The 13,641-nt window shown below is 38.1% G+C and overlaps 1 protein-coding gene across 3 annotated transcripts in view; it reads left to right on the forward strand.

Moving 5' to 3' along the window:
* Positions 1-13,641, forward strand: part of RAPGEF5 (Rap guanine nucleotide exchange factor 5) — a 242,475-nt gene that overhangs the window by 65,485 nt on the left and 163,349 nt on the right. For all 3 annotated transcript variants that reach the window (XR_012432604.1, XM_015447640.3, XM_065542208.1), the window contains one exon: positions 921-987. Coding sequence is in view for 2 of the 3 variants with exons in the window: in XM_015447640.3 (XP_015303126.2) it covers positions 921-987 (67 nt within the window). In the remaining variant the exon portion in view is untranslated. The remainder of the gene's footprint in view (positions 1-920; positions 988-13,641) is intronic.

Consider the following 13,641-nt stretch of genomic DNA (forward strand, 5'->3'; position numbering starts at 1 on the left):
TTACTGAGATTGAAATTAGTCACTGGACTGTGATGCTGATATTGCTGCTCTGCAGGGCAGTTACCTCCAGTCCCTACTGTCCACAGCGTATATTGAAAGGGATTGCTTGTGGAAATAGATCTTGAAGACAATTTTATATATTCAGTTGTATTAATCAATTTTTTTCTTTGACCAAACTAGGAAAAAATATAGTATATAAGATTGTTCTTCAGAAGTAGATAATTTTGTCTGTTAGAATATACATTTGGTGAAGCCTTTTTTCATGAATTAAGTTAAAAAGATCATTTTCCCCAAACAAATAAACAAACTGATCTTACATTGTTACACATCGCATTAGTTGTTTAACATATGCATAATATTCTTAGCTTCCTAGTTGGGCAGTAATCTCTTAAAAAGGCAAATACAAAGCTATACAAAACTTCTGTGTTTTTGTATTCCTCATAATTCCCATGGTGGTATTAGGCCTATGATGATACCATTTTATAGTAAGTTTGTTTTGGCTACAACTCAATTTTAGTGGAAAGTTCACATTTCATATTTTCAAAATCTGGATTTCATTTAGATTTAGAGGGAATTTCAGCACTTAACCACCTTTTATTTGCATCTACCTTCTGTGCAAGCCCATATATGTAAAACTGGCATGTCAGGGTTATTCTGCTGTATCATGGGGTGAGTAATACTCCATCCTCAGGATTCAACTGGTACATTGTAAAGAGGTTCTTGCTAATTGATTTTGTGAGAACATTTGGCCTGCAAGAGGATTATGTTCCTATGGCGTTACTGACACAACCTTTGTTAAAGCATGAGTACTTTCTCTAATATAATAACAATTACATTGTTTGCCCTTTATTCCTCCTAACTGGGTAGATAAATTTGAGCAACCAAAACTGAAAAGTAATTTGTTCTTTTTTTTCCCAAAGGTCTCATCAGAAAATTGAAGACTCTGAAGAAAGCAGTGATGAAATTCTTGCGCGTCTAACATCTGCGGTAAGACCTCGCAATTTTCCTGCCTAGGGGTGCAGAAATAACGAAGCTGGGGTCCTAGAAGGAAAGTTGTTTGGCTGATGGTGTAGAGAGAGATTTTCCCTGTGGCTGCTCATCATTGTGGGAGGTATGAGGCAAGGCAGAGGGAGACAGTGGCTTTGACTTTCTATATGTGGGTGGAGCCTCCCTTCGCAAGATCATAGATATTTCTGGTGGAAACTTCCTGCAACCTTTGTGGAGGTGGAGGTGTAGCATCTGATATTTTAAATACAGTATGAGTTAACCTAGGAAAGTTGTGACCTGCTGCACAAAGGAGAAAAGACTCTTTCATTAGGGAAAAAAAAGAATTACTTCAGCCAAAAAAGGCCAGGTCGCTAGTTTTTTTTTTTTTTTTTTTTTTTTGAGACGGAGTCTCGCTCTGTCACCCAGGCTGGAGTGCAGTGGCCGGATCTCAGCTCACTGCAAGCTCCGCCTCCTGGGTTCACGCCATTCTCCTGCCTCAGCCTCCTGAGTAGCTGGGACTACAGGCGCCTGCCACCTCGCCCGGCTAAGTTTTTTTGTATCTTTAGTAGAGACGGGGTTTCACTGTGTTAGCCAGGATGGTCTCGATCTCCTGACCTCGTGATCCGCCCGTCTCGGCCTCCCAAAGTGCTGGGATTACAGGCTTGAGCCACCGCGCCCGGCTGTCGCTAGTTTTTAATGTACCATATTGCAACATTTCCATTGTGTTTTTTAAAGCTATTGATTAGACTTTGTTATAGCCTTGTTGCTTGAAGGAAAGTTCATGGCTTTCTTCATAGGAAAAGCTGACTGTGGTCACTAATCCTTGAGTTTCAGTTTTTGACAGGCGCTAGCAATCCTATGTCACCAAACCTGTACCTATTGACTTGGCTATTTGGAAACTTTTCTAGCCTTCCCAAAAAATTATTTAGTTCTGCTTTAACTCCATTATTAAAATGGTAATTGCTGAAAATCATGGTTGATCGGGTTATGTGTATGGATGAAACTGGTCTGTATAGAGTTTTATACACTAGGTGGTTGATCGGGTTATGTGTATGGATGAAACTGGTCTGTATAGAGTTTTATACACTAGGTCTTGTCAACTGGGCACAGCTTGAAGATTGAAAGTCTCTTTCCTACTCTTCTGGAATGCAGCTTAGAAAAGTAATTTTTTATTAAATATGTGTGTTCATTTGTTCTCGCACTGCTTTAAAGAGCTACTTGAGACTGGGTAATTTATAAAGGAAAGAGGTTTAATTGACTTACAGTTCCACATGGCTGGGGAGGCCTCAGGACACTTACAATCATGGTGCAAGGGGAACCAGGTACATCTTGCATGGCAGCAGGAGAGAGAGAGTGAGAGTGTGTAGGAGGAAGTGTCATACACTTATAAAACCATCAGATCTTGTGAGAACTCACTCACTATCATGAGAACAGCATGGGAAACTGCCCCCATAATCCAATCACTTCCCCCCAGGTCTCTCCCTAAACACCTGGGGATTACAATCCAAGATGAGATCTGGTTGGGGACTCAAAGCCTAACTATATCAGTATGATAATCAATGGTGTAAAAAACATGAAATGGAATCTTGACAGCATATTATGAAAACATATTTAGACCTTTTCAGTTTATTGACCAAAAAGGAGTGCCTATGGTGTGCAGAATTATAATTAGCCATCTGTTTAAAAAGCATTCACTATGGCCCAGAAACTGTGTTAAACGTTGTGTGTTTGTGTGTACACACACATACATACACATTCTGCTAAGCTGTACTATACAACAGCACTATGAAGTAGGTCGTATTACGTCTATTTTATAGATATGAAAGCTTACAGAGTTTGAGTAGCTTGCCTAAGTTCACTCAGCAAGAAAGAACAAAACAAGAGGCAGAACTCAGAATTTTTATCTCCAATATTCTCCTAACTACTATGCCTCATTTAAATATATATAATAAATAATGTAATACAGTTATTGGGATAGTTTCAGAAGTGATAAAGACATGTATGATTTGGTTCCAATAGCCATACCAAGAAGATAAGACAGATATATTCAGAAAGCTGATATATAAAGTAATTGGAAATTGTGCACAAAGAAAGGTGGTGAATAAGTAAAATCGTAAATTCAAGGACCATAACAGAAAGCTTCACTGCAGACACTGGACTTGAACCACCACTGAAAGCAGTCAGGATTTGGAGATGATAATTAGGAGGATGTATATTCTAGCTGTGGAATTTATTGTGGGCAAGCATAGGAATGAGAAAGTACAATGCAAAAATGTAAGTAAACCCACCGAGTTAGAGAAGAAGGTCCTGGTTAAGAAAAATGAAATATTTTTTTGAACAAACAGATTAATGCAATGAAATAGATGTTCAAGAATGAAGATAAATTGAAGATAGGATGATTGGTTAGAGGCTGATGAAAACCTAGTTTATGGTGGTTTTTCTGGGAACCAAAAGAAAGATGACTTCAAAAAGGAACACAATTAAATTGAATTTTCAAAAATCAGTATGAGTGGGTAAAGGTGGAAGACTGAGATAACTGAAGTTCTGAACTTGCATGACTGGAGACATGATGATATTCTTAGGAGGATGAGCAAATTATGCAGTAAGGAAGGTGATTTGAGGGGATATGTTGCATTTGAGGAGATAGGAACATGAAAATATGCAGGAAACACCTGGAGACAAGAGTCTGAAGCTCAGGGAGCTTCTGGGAGCCAGTCACAGAGAAGTTGCAGATTGAAGACTCAAGTAGAAGATAGAGTCTGTGGAACAGCCATAGCAGAGGGCAGTAGGGAGATGAGAGGACAGTGAAAGGAAATGGAAATAACTGAGTGGTTTATACCATGAAGGTCACATTCAAAAGAACCTCTGAAAAGGAAGGGATGGACAGCAAAGTGTTCACTAGGGATTTAGTTGACATAATCTTACTGGAAAAATCCCCAGGCTGAAAGACTGAATAAAATGAGGGAAGATGCTGGAGTGGTATTTAGAAATGAAAATAAACAGCAGAGAGGAAAATTTCATCTCTTCAATTGATGGGCAATCGGCCTGCAATATTGAAAATATCCGGTACTGAGATTAAGGACCTTGATTCTTATTTCTTTCAACAGTGTGATCAAGGTGAGTGGTTGGACTAGACAGTTGATAAGTTCCTTCAAGTTCTAAAATTCCATTGTTCATTCTAGAAGCATTTGTTAGTGGGCAGCGGGAATGAGTCCACCTCTTCATAACATAGTTGTTCCTGTTGACAATGGCATATAAACTTTGTTACCTAGGTGATATTGTGTGCAGAAAGATATTTACATACATCACTTAAGGAACAGTTCTCATCTACTGTGACCCCTAATCATGATAAAGGAAAGCAGAAGTGACATCTATAATGTAGAGTTGCCAATGTACTCTTTGAGAGTCTGTGTTTTGGGGGTATTGGAATGGGACAGTGATTTCTAGCAGTACAGTCAACTGCGCCCTCTTGTATATTCACCATTTTTATTCAAATGTGGGATTGTTGCATGTGACTATCTTAGAAAATTTCTCATTTCTTTAACCCCAATAGTTTATTTCCTGGTCCCCTCTTAGGTTCATCAGGAGGAAAAGTCCTGTCATCTAAAAATATATTACCTGAAATTTTACTCTGGAAGAGGATACACATGAGTTTTCATATTGAAGGAACATGAGAAGACAGTGCATGTGTAGAAATAAGAATGTCTTTATAATTCAGTCGAATGTAGGGTTGTTAAATGTACATAAGCATGAGTGATTAAAACGTTCCAGCCATGTTTCTAGTGGTCTTCAGGAAAGAGGCATCTTTCCAAGTGTCAGACATACAAAAACCTAAACAATGAAACTCTGTAAGAAGTTTTCAGCTTAAGGAAAAAGGACATGGCTATAATAGACCCTTTCCATTACATAAAGTCTACAAAAACACTCTAGGAATTATCTGGAAGCAGTGTGACTTTCTGCATTCTAACTTACCACCTTAGCCTCCTTTCTAATATCCTTTGGTGCTACACATTTTGTTAACTTGAAAACCTCTTTTCATCGACTGCGAGTCTCTGTTGGTCTGATAAAGCTGGCAGGCCAAGAAGGACCTTTGAATGACACAGCTCATCAGTTTCCACCCCTGAAGTTCTGAGCATTGTTTTATTTTTAAACATGAATTCTTCCAGTGTTTGTGACAAATAGAGTATTCAGAATTGATCAGACAAGTTTAAAATATTCATATTACAATCCAGGGGTCTGCTTACTCAAACCTAAAGTAGATGTGGGGAAATTTTTTTGGTGAATTATGTATTACTTTCAAAGCCACAGTTCTTGAGGATGTAAATTTAGGAAATCAGCTAAACTTTGAAGCATTGAAAAGAGCTGAGAAGTACTTGGGAAGTATCCAAAGACAGGAAATAGAAACATGAACATTCCTAAATAGGAGATAAAAACATATTCTAGACTTCCATCTCATGTATACTTAAAATCAACAACCAGAACAAAACATATTAGGTTGTTTCTGTTTTTTAAGGCTAAGTTTTTATGTTGGAAATTATAGAAATAGAAAAGATAAACATCTCATCTGGGTTTGAATGAAATTTGTGATTTTTGTTCGTAGTCTAATTGTCAAACACCTGAGGTGATGTGAGTTAGGCTAAGTTGTGCCTTGTTTATATTAAGTGCCTATTTGATTAGATGATAATGTGGGAGGCCCTTATAAAGGGACAGGGAACATGTGATGTGTCCTCTGTGCTGCTAGATTCAATGAAGTCAGCCATCACATGGATGGTGAAAGAGAAGACAGTCTGAGTGTCTGGAATAAAACATTAACCTGGTGGTGGGGGGCGGGGAATTTATGGCTATATCTTAAGAGAGAAATTAAAATTACAAATTGGGTATTCAGAATTTAGGAAGAGAGATCCATGGGGTTGAGAAAAACACTTGATACTCTTGGATCATGTAACTGCCACTCTTACACCCTTGTGTTCCATGTCAGAACTCACCCAGTTTATAACTTTTATCCATTTAGATGTTTCTGTTTGTATGGTTCTTCTCTAAATCTGGCTCGTTTTCTTTGGTTCATCCAACTTTATTGTGGGATCTCTGCCTTGGATGCATTTAATGGTGTTTTCTAAATTCCTTTTCATAAGGGCTTCAGGTATAAGTCATCCATCCTCTGAGAAATACCACTGGACTAGAATCTTACTTGCCAGTCAAGTCCTGTCTCATCTTTCACCTGAAACTTCAGTCATTTTCTTTGAAGGGTGTATCTTTCACAATATCTATAGCCTTTCTTTGTCCAGAGAGGTTATAAAATGGCAAGGATTCCTTTAGTTTGTCCTTCTTGGTGACTCTACAGTTTGGATTTGATATATTGGAGAAATTCCTCTTTGAACAAGAATTGTTATTTTGTACAGGAATTTGTTATTCAGTATCTGAATAACATTGACAACTTCTTTGATTGGAAACTTTTAAATTGATACTGGTTCAGTAATAGCATGAGGTTTGGGTTTTGATGAATCTTTAAAAAGAGAAGTTTAGAGACTTGTTTAAGAGATCATGTGCCAAGTTAGCAAGGTCTGGGAGTAATCTTAGTTGCATGAAAGTTGAGGGGATTTGTCACATTGAATACAGATGGTCCTGACAATGATGGTTTGATGCAACGATTTTTCAACTTTGTGATGGTACAAAAAATGAGACGCGTTTGGTAGAAACTGTACTTCGAATTTTGAATTTTGATTTTTTCCTAGGCCAGCGATATATGGTAGGATACCCTCTTGAGATGCTGGGCAGCAGCCATGAGCCATGGCTCCCAGTCAGCCACATGGTCACCAGGATAAACAACTGGTACTCCACGGTGCTCTGTGTTACCAAATGAGTTAGCCCAGCTGTAGGCTGATGTGAGCGTTCTGAGCATCTTTAAGGTAGGCTAGCCTAAACTAAGATGTTTGGTAGCTTAGGTAGCTTATTAAACAAATTTTTGACTTACAATTGTTTTAATTTATGATGATTTTTGGGATGTAACCCCATCATAAGTCAAGGATCATCTGTATGTGATAAGCACAATTGAGTGATGAATTTCTATCATATTTAGAAATGTGCTTTTCTAAAAATGCAAACAAATGGGTTTCTACTCACCCTTTTTCCTGGCTGTCTGCCTTTTTCTTCCTGGAGAATGCAGAAATGGAGTGTAGGTAATCCCTTCCCTTAGACTATCGCAGCCTGATCAGACATGTCTGTTCCAAGAATAAAAGTTACACCCCCAGTGAATGACAAGCCTTCTTTCTGGCTGCCACAGGATCATGAACATCTTGTTACCTATATTTCTTATTTGTAGGGAACATAAAATTCCTACTTGGAATCCTTAGGCTGGCTCCAGTTCTTCCAGTGGCTTAAGAGCTACTATATGATTTGGGGAAGGGCCAGGCAGATTGAGTTTTGAGGGAAAGTGTCAAGTGAGACCAGAGAAGATGGATCTAGTTCCAAGGAGCATTAAGGAAGCACCAGTGGAATTGCAGTATATTCTGGTAGCAACTTTTTTCTGTGGTTTATAAGGAGCCATAGGACTTGATACTACCTTCTCTCCTTGTGTTTCAATCTGTCGTCATCCCATGGGCCTTGGGCTATGGACTGGCAGTCTCTAGGACCACGTGGAATGCTGGTTAAAGCTCCTTCTGTTTTCTTCAGTAGGATCGCAGAGTAACACTCCACAAACCTATACCTGTCAATACCTGAATAGATTGCTGAATAGTATATTTCTATTGCTTGTCAATAAAACATTCTTATATGTTCTGTCTATTATGTATCTTCATCCTGGTAATAGATCCCCAAATACCATAATATACAGGTTTGCATGTGCACACACACACACACACACACACACACACAACTTTTTAAAATTAATTACTAAGCCATCATCTCTAATTCCAAAGAAACTATCAAAATCTACCCAGATAGTGTGGTAACTTAATTTTTAACTCTAGCCCTGAGAGTTTGGTTTTGGTAAGCAGCATGATACATACTGGATTGCCTGTTGAAATGAAGCAATGCAGGGCAGGGGGAAATTTATCTTTATGTGTTCAGAAAGGTGTAAGTGTGCAGAACTCATTCAAGGGTAAAATGTCTCAATGAATCTCTTGGGAATAGGGAAAGAGGGTTGTGTGTGTTTGCATACATGTATATTATGATATTTGAGTATTTCTGAGATGAAAATCACTTTGATATGCAATATTCATGGAAAGTATAGACTTTTTATTGACAAGAAATAGAAATATACCATTCGACTCTCAATGCGGATATTGACAGTCATGGGTTTGTGAAGTGTTAATGTGAAATCCTCTCTGAAAGAAGCCGACAGAGCTTTAAAAGGATGATCCATGAATGTTTCATATTTGGCTGCTTCTTTGTGCATTTATTTAAAATATAACTTCTTATAGCTGCTTTAGATGAAATGGAAGTTTTGCATACTTCAGTGAGTGTTATAGCTTTGTATAGTATGCCCATATATGGAGGAGAACCAGGAGGCATATAAAACAGTGAAAATTACTTGAATTTTTTGGTGGTGATGGAATAAGACAAATTTTAAATTAGTTTCTGTTATTTTATATTGCTGTAAAAATTAGAATATAATGACATTTTATGTCGATACTGGGTGGAAATAGTGTGAATTCATTTCCTATGTTTGTAAATGTCAAATGAGAAGTCTGACAGTGAGATAACAGTACTGTGGATTATGCTTTGCAGCTTCCTTTTTATTTAGGTGACATTTGTATTGTTTAACTTGAATATAAAGACTTCATCATTTTTTTAAAATGCAAATTAGAAAAGTACCTATGATGAAACGACCCAGAAATAAATTATTATTACTTGCTAGGTTGTTTTTCCTGTGTGTGTGTGTGTGTGTGTGTGTGTGTGTGTGTGTGTATCTTTTTTTTTTTTTTTTTTTGCAGAATAATTTTTTTTTTTTTTTGCAGAAAAAACCCTAAATACCTTATTTGGTGTTCTATACTTTTTATTTAATATGTTCTGGGAGCTAAAAGCACTGGCCACAACATATTTAGTGATTCTATAGTATCCCATTACACAGATTTAAAATCATTTTCTCCTATTTTGAACATTGTGATTTTATTTTCACTCTTTTGCTGTTATGAACAGCTCAGAGATGAACTTCTTTATGGGGAAACCTTTGAAGAGACTTGTTTGCAGTTGTTAATGCATTAGCCTGCATTACTGCATTAGATCAAGTGAGAAACGGGTAAGGGGCTAAGAATGGGCTAATATTTGTTGAGTTCTTACCATGCACAGGCATTCTGATACTGTTTGTCATACATTGTCACATTTCAGTCTGACATGACAGGGTGTATTACCATTCCATTGGAGAGATGAAGCATTTGAGACAGGCATTATTAAATATTGAATTAAGAGTCCATATTAATTAAAAATAATATCTATATGGGTTGAAAACACAGTTTTCCACATTATCATCACTTAAAACATTTTATATTTACTGAGTAGATTTCAACAGGTTGGGTTTGGAATGTGATTGTGGAATTCTCTCCTATTTTGAAGGATTTTATGAAATGGTGCCCTTGGAATTATATTAAATAGCATTTTAATTTTTAACCTATTAGAAATTATAAAATAATGGTAGACATGGCTAAATGATTTAGCGGTTTAGAAGTTTATTCAGACTGGTTATCAGATTTTGTGATTCCATTGTATGAATTCAGAGGAAAAAAAATATAGCTTGGTCCATGTCTGCAAGGAGCTTACCATGTAGACGTGAATAGCTATAAAGGTTCTCTGTTGTGAATACAAAGTACTGTGGAGGTCAAAGTAAAACGTCATTTTGCTCAGTTAGGGTTTTAAAATAGGTCCCTTGGAGACAGGGGAACGGCTTGAATGATATGTTGAATATAAAGGATAGTATGAATGAATAGGAAATATTAATAGCAATCTAATTAGAAAGAATAGCATGAGTGAAGAAGCCAGGATGGGGAATGTTTGAGAAATGGCCATCATTTGTGTTCAGCAGAAGTCTGTGATGCATAGAAGGCAGTAATAAAGAATCCGTGTATCCGGTACGCAGAGTGAAGTGTCTAAGGTCTAGAATTGCAGAGGGAGAGGTTAAGATTTTATGTGGTAGACACAAAGAGCCAGTGAGGCTCCTGAGAGGATTGGAATGTGCTATAAGAAGCTTTGTGTAGTAACATCTTTGTCAGATGCATTAGAATAGCAAGAGAGAATAAGGTTCGTTAGTTAACCCAGGAAACCCTGTTGGCTATCTTGGTTTCATCGAACTCATCTCAGTTCAGCTGAACAGATATCCACTTTGTATCTCCTCATCACAGGTTCTGCAGTGTACCTCAGTAAGTAAAATGAGGAATTATTATAGTTCATTGGAATTCTTCAGTTTGAGAACATCGTGGTTGGTTTATTTGGAACAAGGATAGAAGGGAAGACAGCTTTAGATATTATCTTCTTCACTAGGTGCAATGTGGATCACGCTTGTAATCCCAGCACTTTGGGTGGCTGAGGCGGGCAGATTACTTGAGCCCAGGAATTTGAAAGCAGCCTTAGCAACAAAGTGAGAACCTGTCTCTACGAAAAATACAGAAATTAGCCGGTGAGGTGGCATGCACCTGTGGTCCCAGCTACTCAGGAGGCTGAGGTGGGAGGATGGCTTGAGCTGGGAAAGCAGAGGTAGCAGTGAGCTGAGCTCGTACCACTGCTCTCTAACCTGGGTGACAGAGCCAGACCATGTCTCAAAAGAAAAAGAAATCATCTTCTCCAATTCCCTTCTATTACAGATAAGAATAGGAAGACCCATGGCAATTAAAAGAATTGCTCAGAGACCCCAGAACCCTATTTGTGTTTAGAAAGCAAGAGAGAGGAAAGGGTGTGTCAGGTGAAAATGTAGACTCTAATTTTATTCATGTTTCTCACATTTGCTGTCCCTCCCAATCCTAAGCCAAAAGAGGAAGTTATAGAACCACTCTTAAAGTCAGAAGTATATGTTCAGGCAGGGCCGGGCGAGGTGGCTCAAGTCTGTAATCCCAGCACTTTGGGAGGCCGAGACGGGCGGATCATGAGGTCAGGAGATCGAGACCATCCTGGCTAACACGGTGAAACCCCGTCTCTACTAAAAAAAATACAAAAAACTAGCCGGGCGTGGTGGCGGGCGCCTGTAGTCCTAGCTACTCGGGAGGCTGAGGCAGGAGAATGGCGTGAACCCGGGAGGCGGAGCTTGCAGTGAGCTGAGATCCGGCCACTGCACTCCATCCTGGGCGACAGAGCGAGACTGTGTCTCAAAAAAAAAAAAAAAAAAAAAAAAAGTATATGTTCAGGCAATATTCTTTTTTTCTTCTTCACTAAAGTTTGAATTTCACACTGCCTAAGATTACCCCAGCATTGGAGATGAGCAGGCACCGCTTCCTCACCTAGATTGTTTAAATGAAATTTAGTTAGGCTGACATTCTAGCTGTGAGAGATTAAACCCATACTGCAGCATCAGCTCAGGATGTAAGAGAAACATTCCCAGACATAAAACAAGGAACAGGGGATAAAGTTAAGAGGGAAAAAAACAACTAAATGGCTTTTGTACCTGTATGTTTCTACTCTCATTATAAAACCAACTATATACATATAAATGGTTCATTAAATGAACTAGTCTCAATAAGATAAAAGCAGGAAAAAATTTACCCTTTTTTACCAGTTTCCTCAAACAGGTTCTGACTGTTTCATCCCCACTCCTGGGTGAATCTTTGTGCAGATCCATAGCTTTTTCACCTTTCTCAGAGCAGTCTCTATTTCTTCAGATATTTAAAAGGCCATTTGAGTCCAGTATCAGAACTTCAATCTCCCATCCACTTCAAAGCATCTCCTTTCCCCCAACCTGAGGCTGGGAAAAGGGCCAGGGTTGGTTTAGTTTTGTTGACATTTCCCATCATATTTTTCTGTTTTTTCCTCTTCCCTGCCTCCTCCTCTGCTTCACTGTGCGGCTGCTGACTCAGCCAGGGTTTGAGAGGCTAGGGAGAAGAGAGGCCATATCAAGAAAGGTCTTTCTTGACTGCCACAGTTACAGTCTGGCCTCAGGGTTCTCTGTGTGAGAGTTGTAGAAATCTTTTTTGTTCTATATGGGGCCATTGTGTGGATTGGTGGATATTCTTGTGTGTAAGGAGCTCCAGATTATAATTCCATGGCCCTGGCAATTCCTCTTCTTCTGAAACTTTAGAACTGTCCCTCCAGCCTCTGGCTTCCTTCTCACAGTTTTCTTCTGTTGGAGTCACCCCACCTTTTCCGGAGACCTGTTTCCAAAATGACCTATATCCAACTCTCTACTGGCACATAGGAAGCACGAGGGCATTATTGTCCTGTCAAGCCCTGGAAATGGAGGCCATCCCAACACAGCATAGCTTTTCTCTCTTCCTCTGCCTCCATATGCCCATTGCCAGGCCTCTTGTAATTTTACAGATGAGAGCAGTCCCTAAACTTTGGGAACAAATGCCATTGAATTCAAGTGATTGAGACCCCTGTCATTTGACTTGAAGTCTGTATGTATGTATAATATTTATCCTTGTAGCACTCCAGCAACTCCCTTTAAATAAATGGTCTTTGTTGATCCCTCCTGAATAATCGTCAAGTCTCCCTAATAATTCCTTGAAGTGGGTGAAGGGATGAGGGTTGCCAACATGATTTTATAGAATTTTGCTGCTTCAGGGCTAATGGAATCTGTGGAGGTGCACCTAGCTCTATCTTTAGAAGGTCTGAGCACTTTTCACCAATTGTTCTTGACTTTGGGTTTCAGTGAAAATGCTAAGACCACAGGACAAATCTCATTTAATATCCTCTTACCTATAATACTAATATGAAACTATGCATAAGAATATATTATATCTTAGTAGATAACAGAGCAAATTTTCAAACTTAATGGATCCTATGCCAATCATGAAAAATTAAAGCACCATTTTAATTTAATTTGAATTTGGATTAGAAGAAATATCAAGGAATAAAGTTCAACTTTTTAAAAAGCATCTATAGGTAGGAAAGTTCTTTAAGTAGATTAAGACTTAATCTTAAGAATCTTAATCTTAAGAAACTGTAGATTAAGTCTTAATCTACTTAAAGAAACTGTGTATTGAGAGTCAGGACAAACACACGTGGGGTTCTGAGAATTGAATGGGCAAAAGACAGATTTAAAAATAGATATTAAAACCTTCCAAAAAACTATTACTAGGCTCTTCTAGTTGTATAACAAAAATTTGCTCTTTAAAACAAAAGAACCTATGGATTCAGTGGAATATTAGTAGCAGGTTTCAGTGGTTTGTAAAGAGGTTTGAATAGGCTATGTAGCTGGGTAAGGAATTATAAACACATATAAGAGATCTGTGTGCATATATGAATTTAATTTATTCTAGATTATTTTCATAAAAATTACGGAACTTCTTCAAGAGCTTATCTATGCAGGTTACTACAGGTCAGATACAAAAGGCACTATGCATATAAATTAAGTCAGTGAATACATGGAAAATATTTGGAACGGTGCCCAGGTACATAATAAGTTCTATGGAAGTGTGTGTTTTGTTGTTTTATTATTTTATATTCTGTGCTCTGTGTAGAGGATTAAGGCATCTAGTATAGAACTGAAGTAGGTGACCTTTTTATTACTTCTGG

Source organism: Macaca fascicularis, chromosome 3, assembly GCF_037993035.2.
Source record: "Macaca fascicularis isolate 582-1 chromosome 3, T2T-MFA8v1.1".
NCBI lineage: Eukaryota > Metazoa > Chordata > Mammalia > Primates > Cercopithecidae > Macaca > Macaca fascicularis.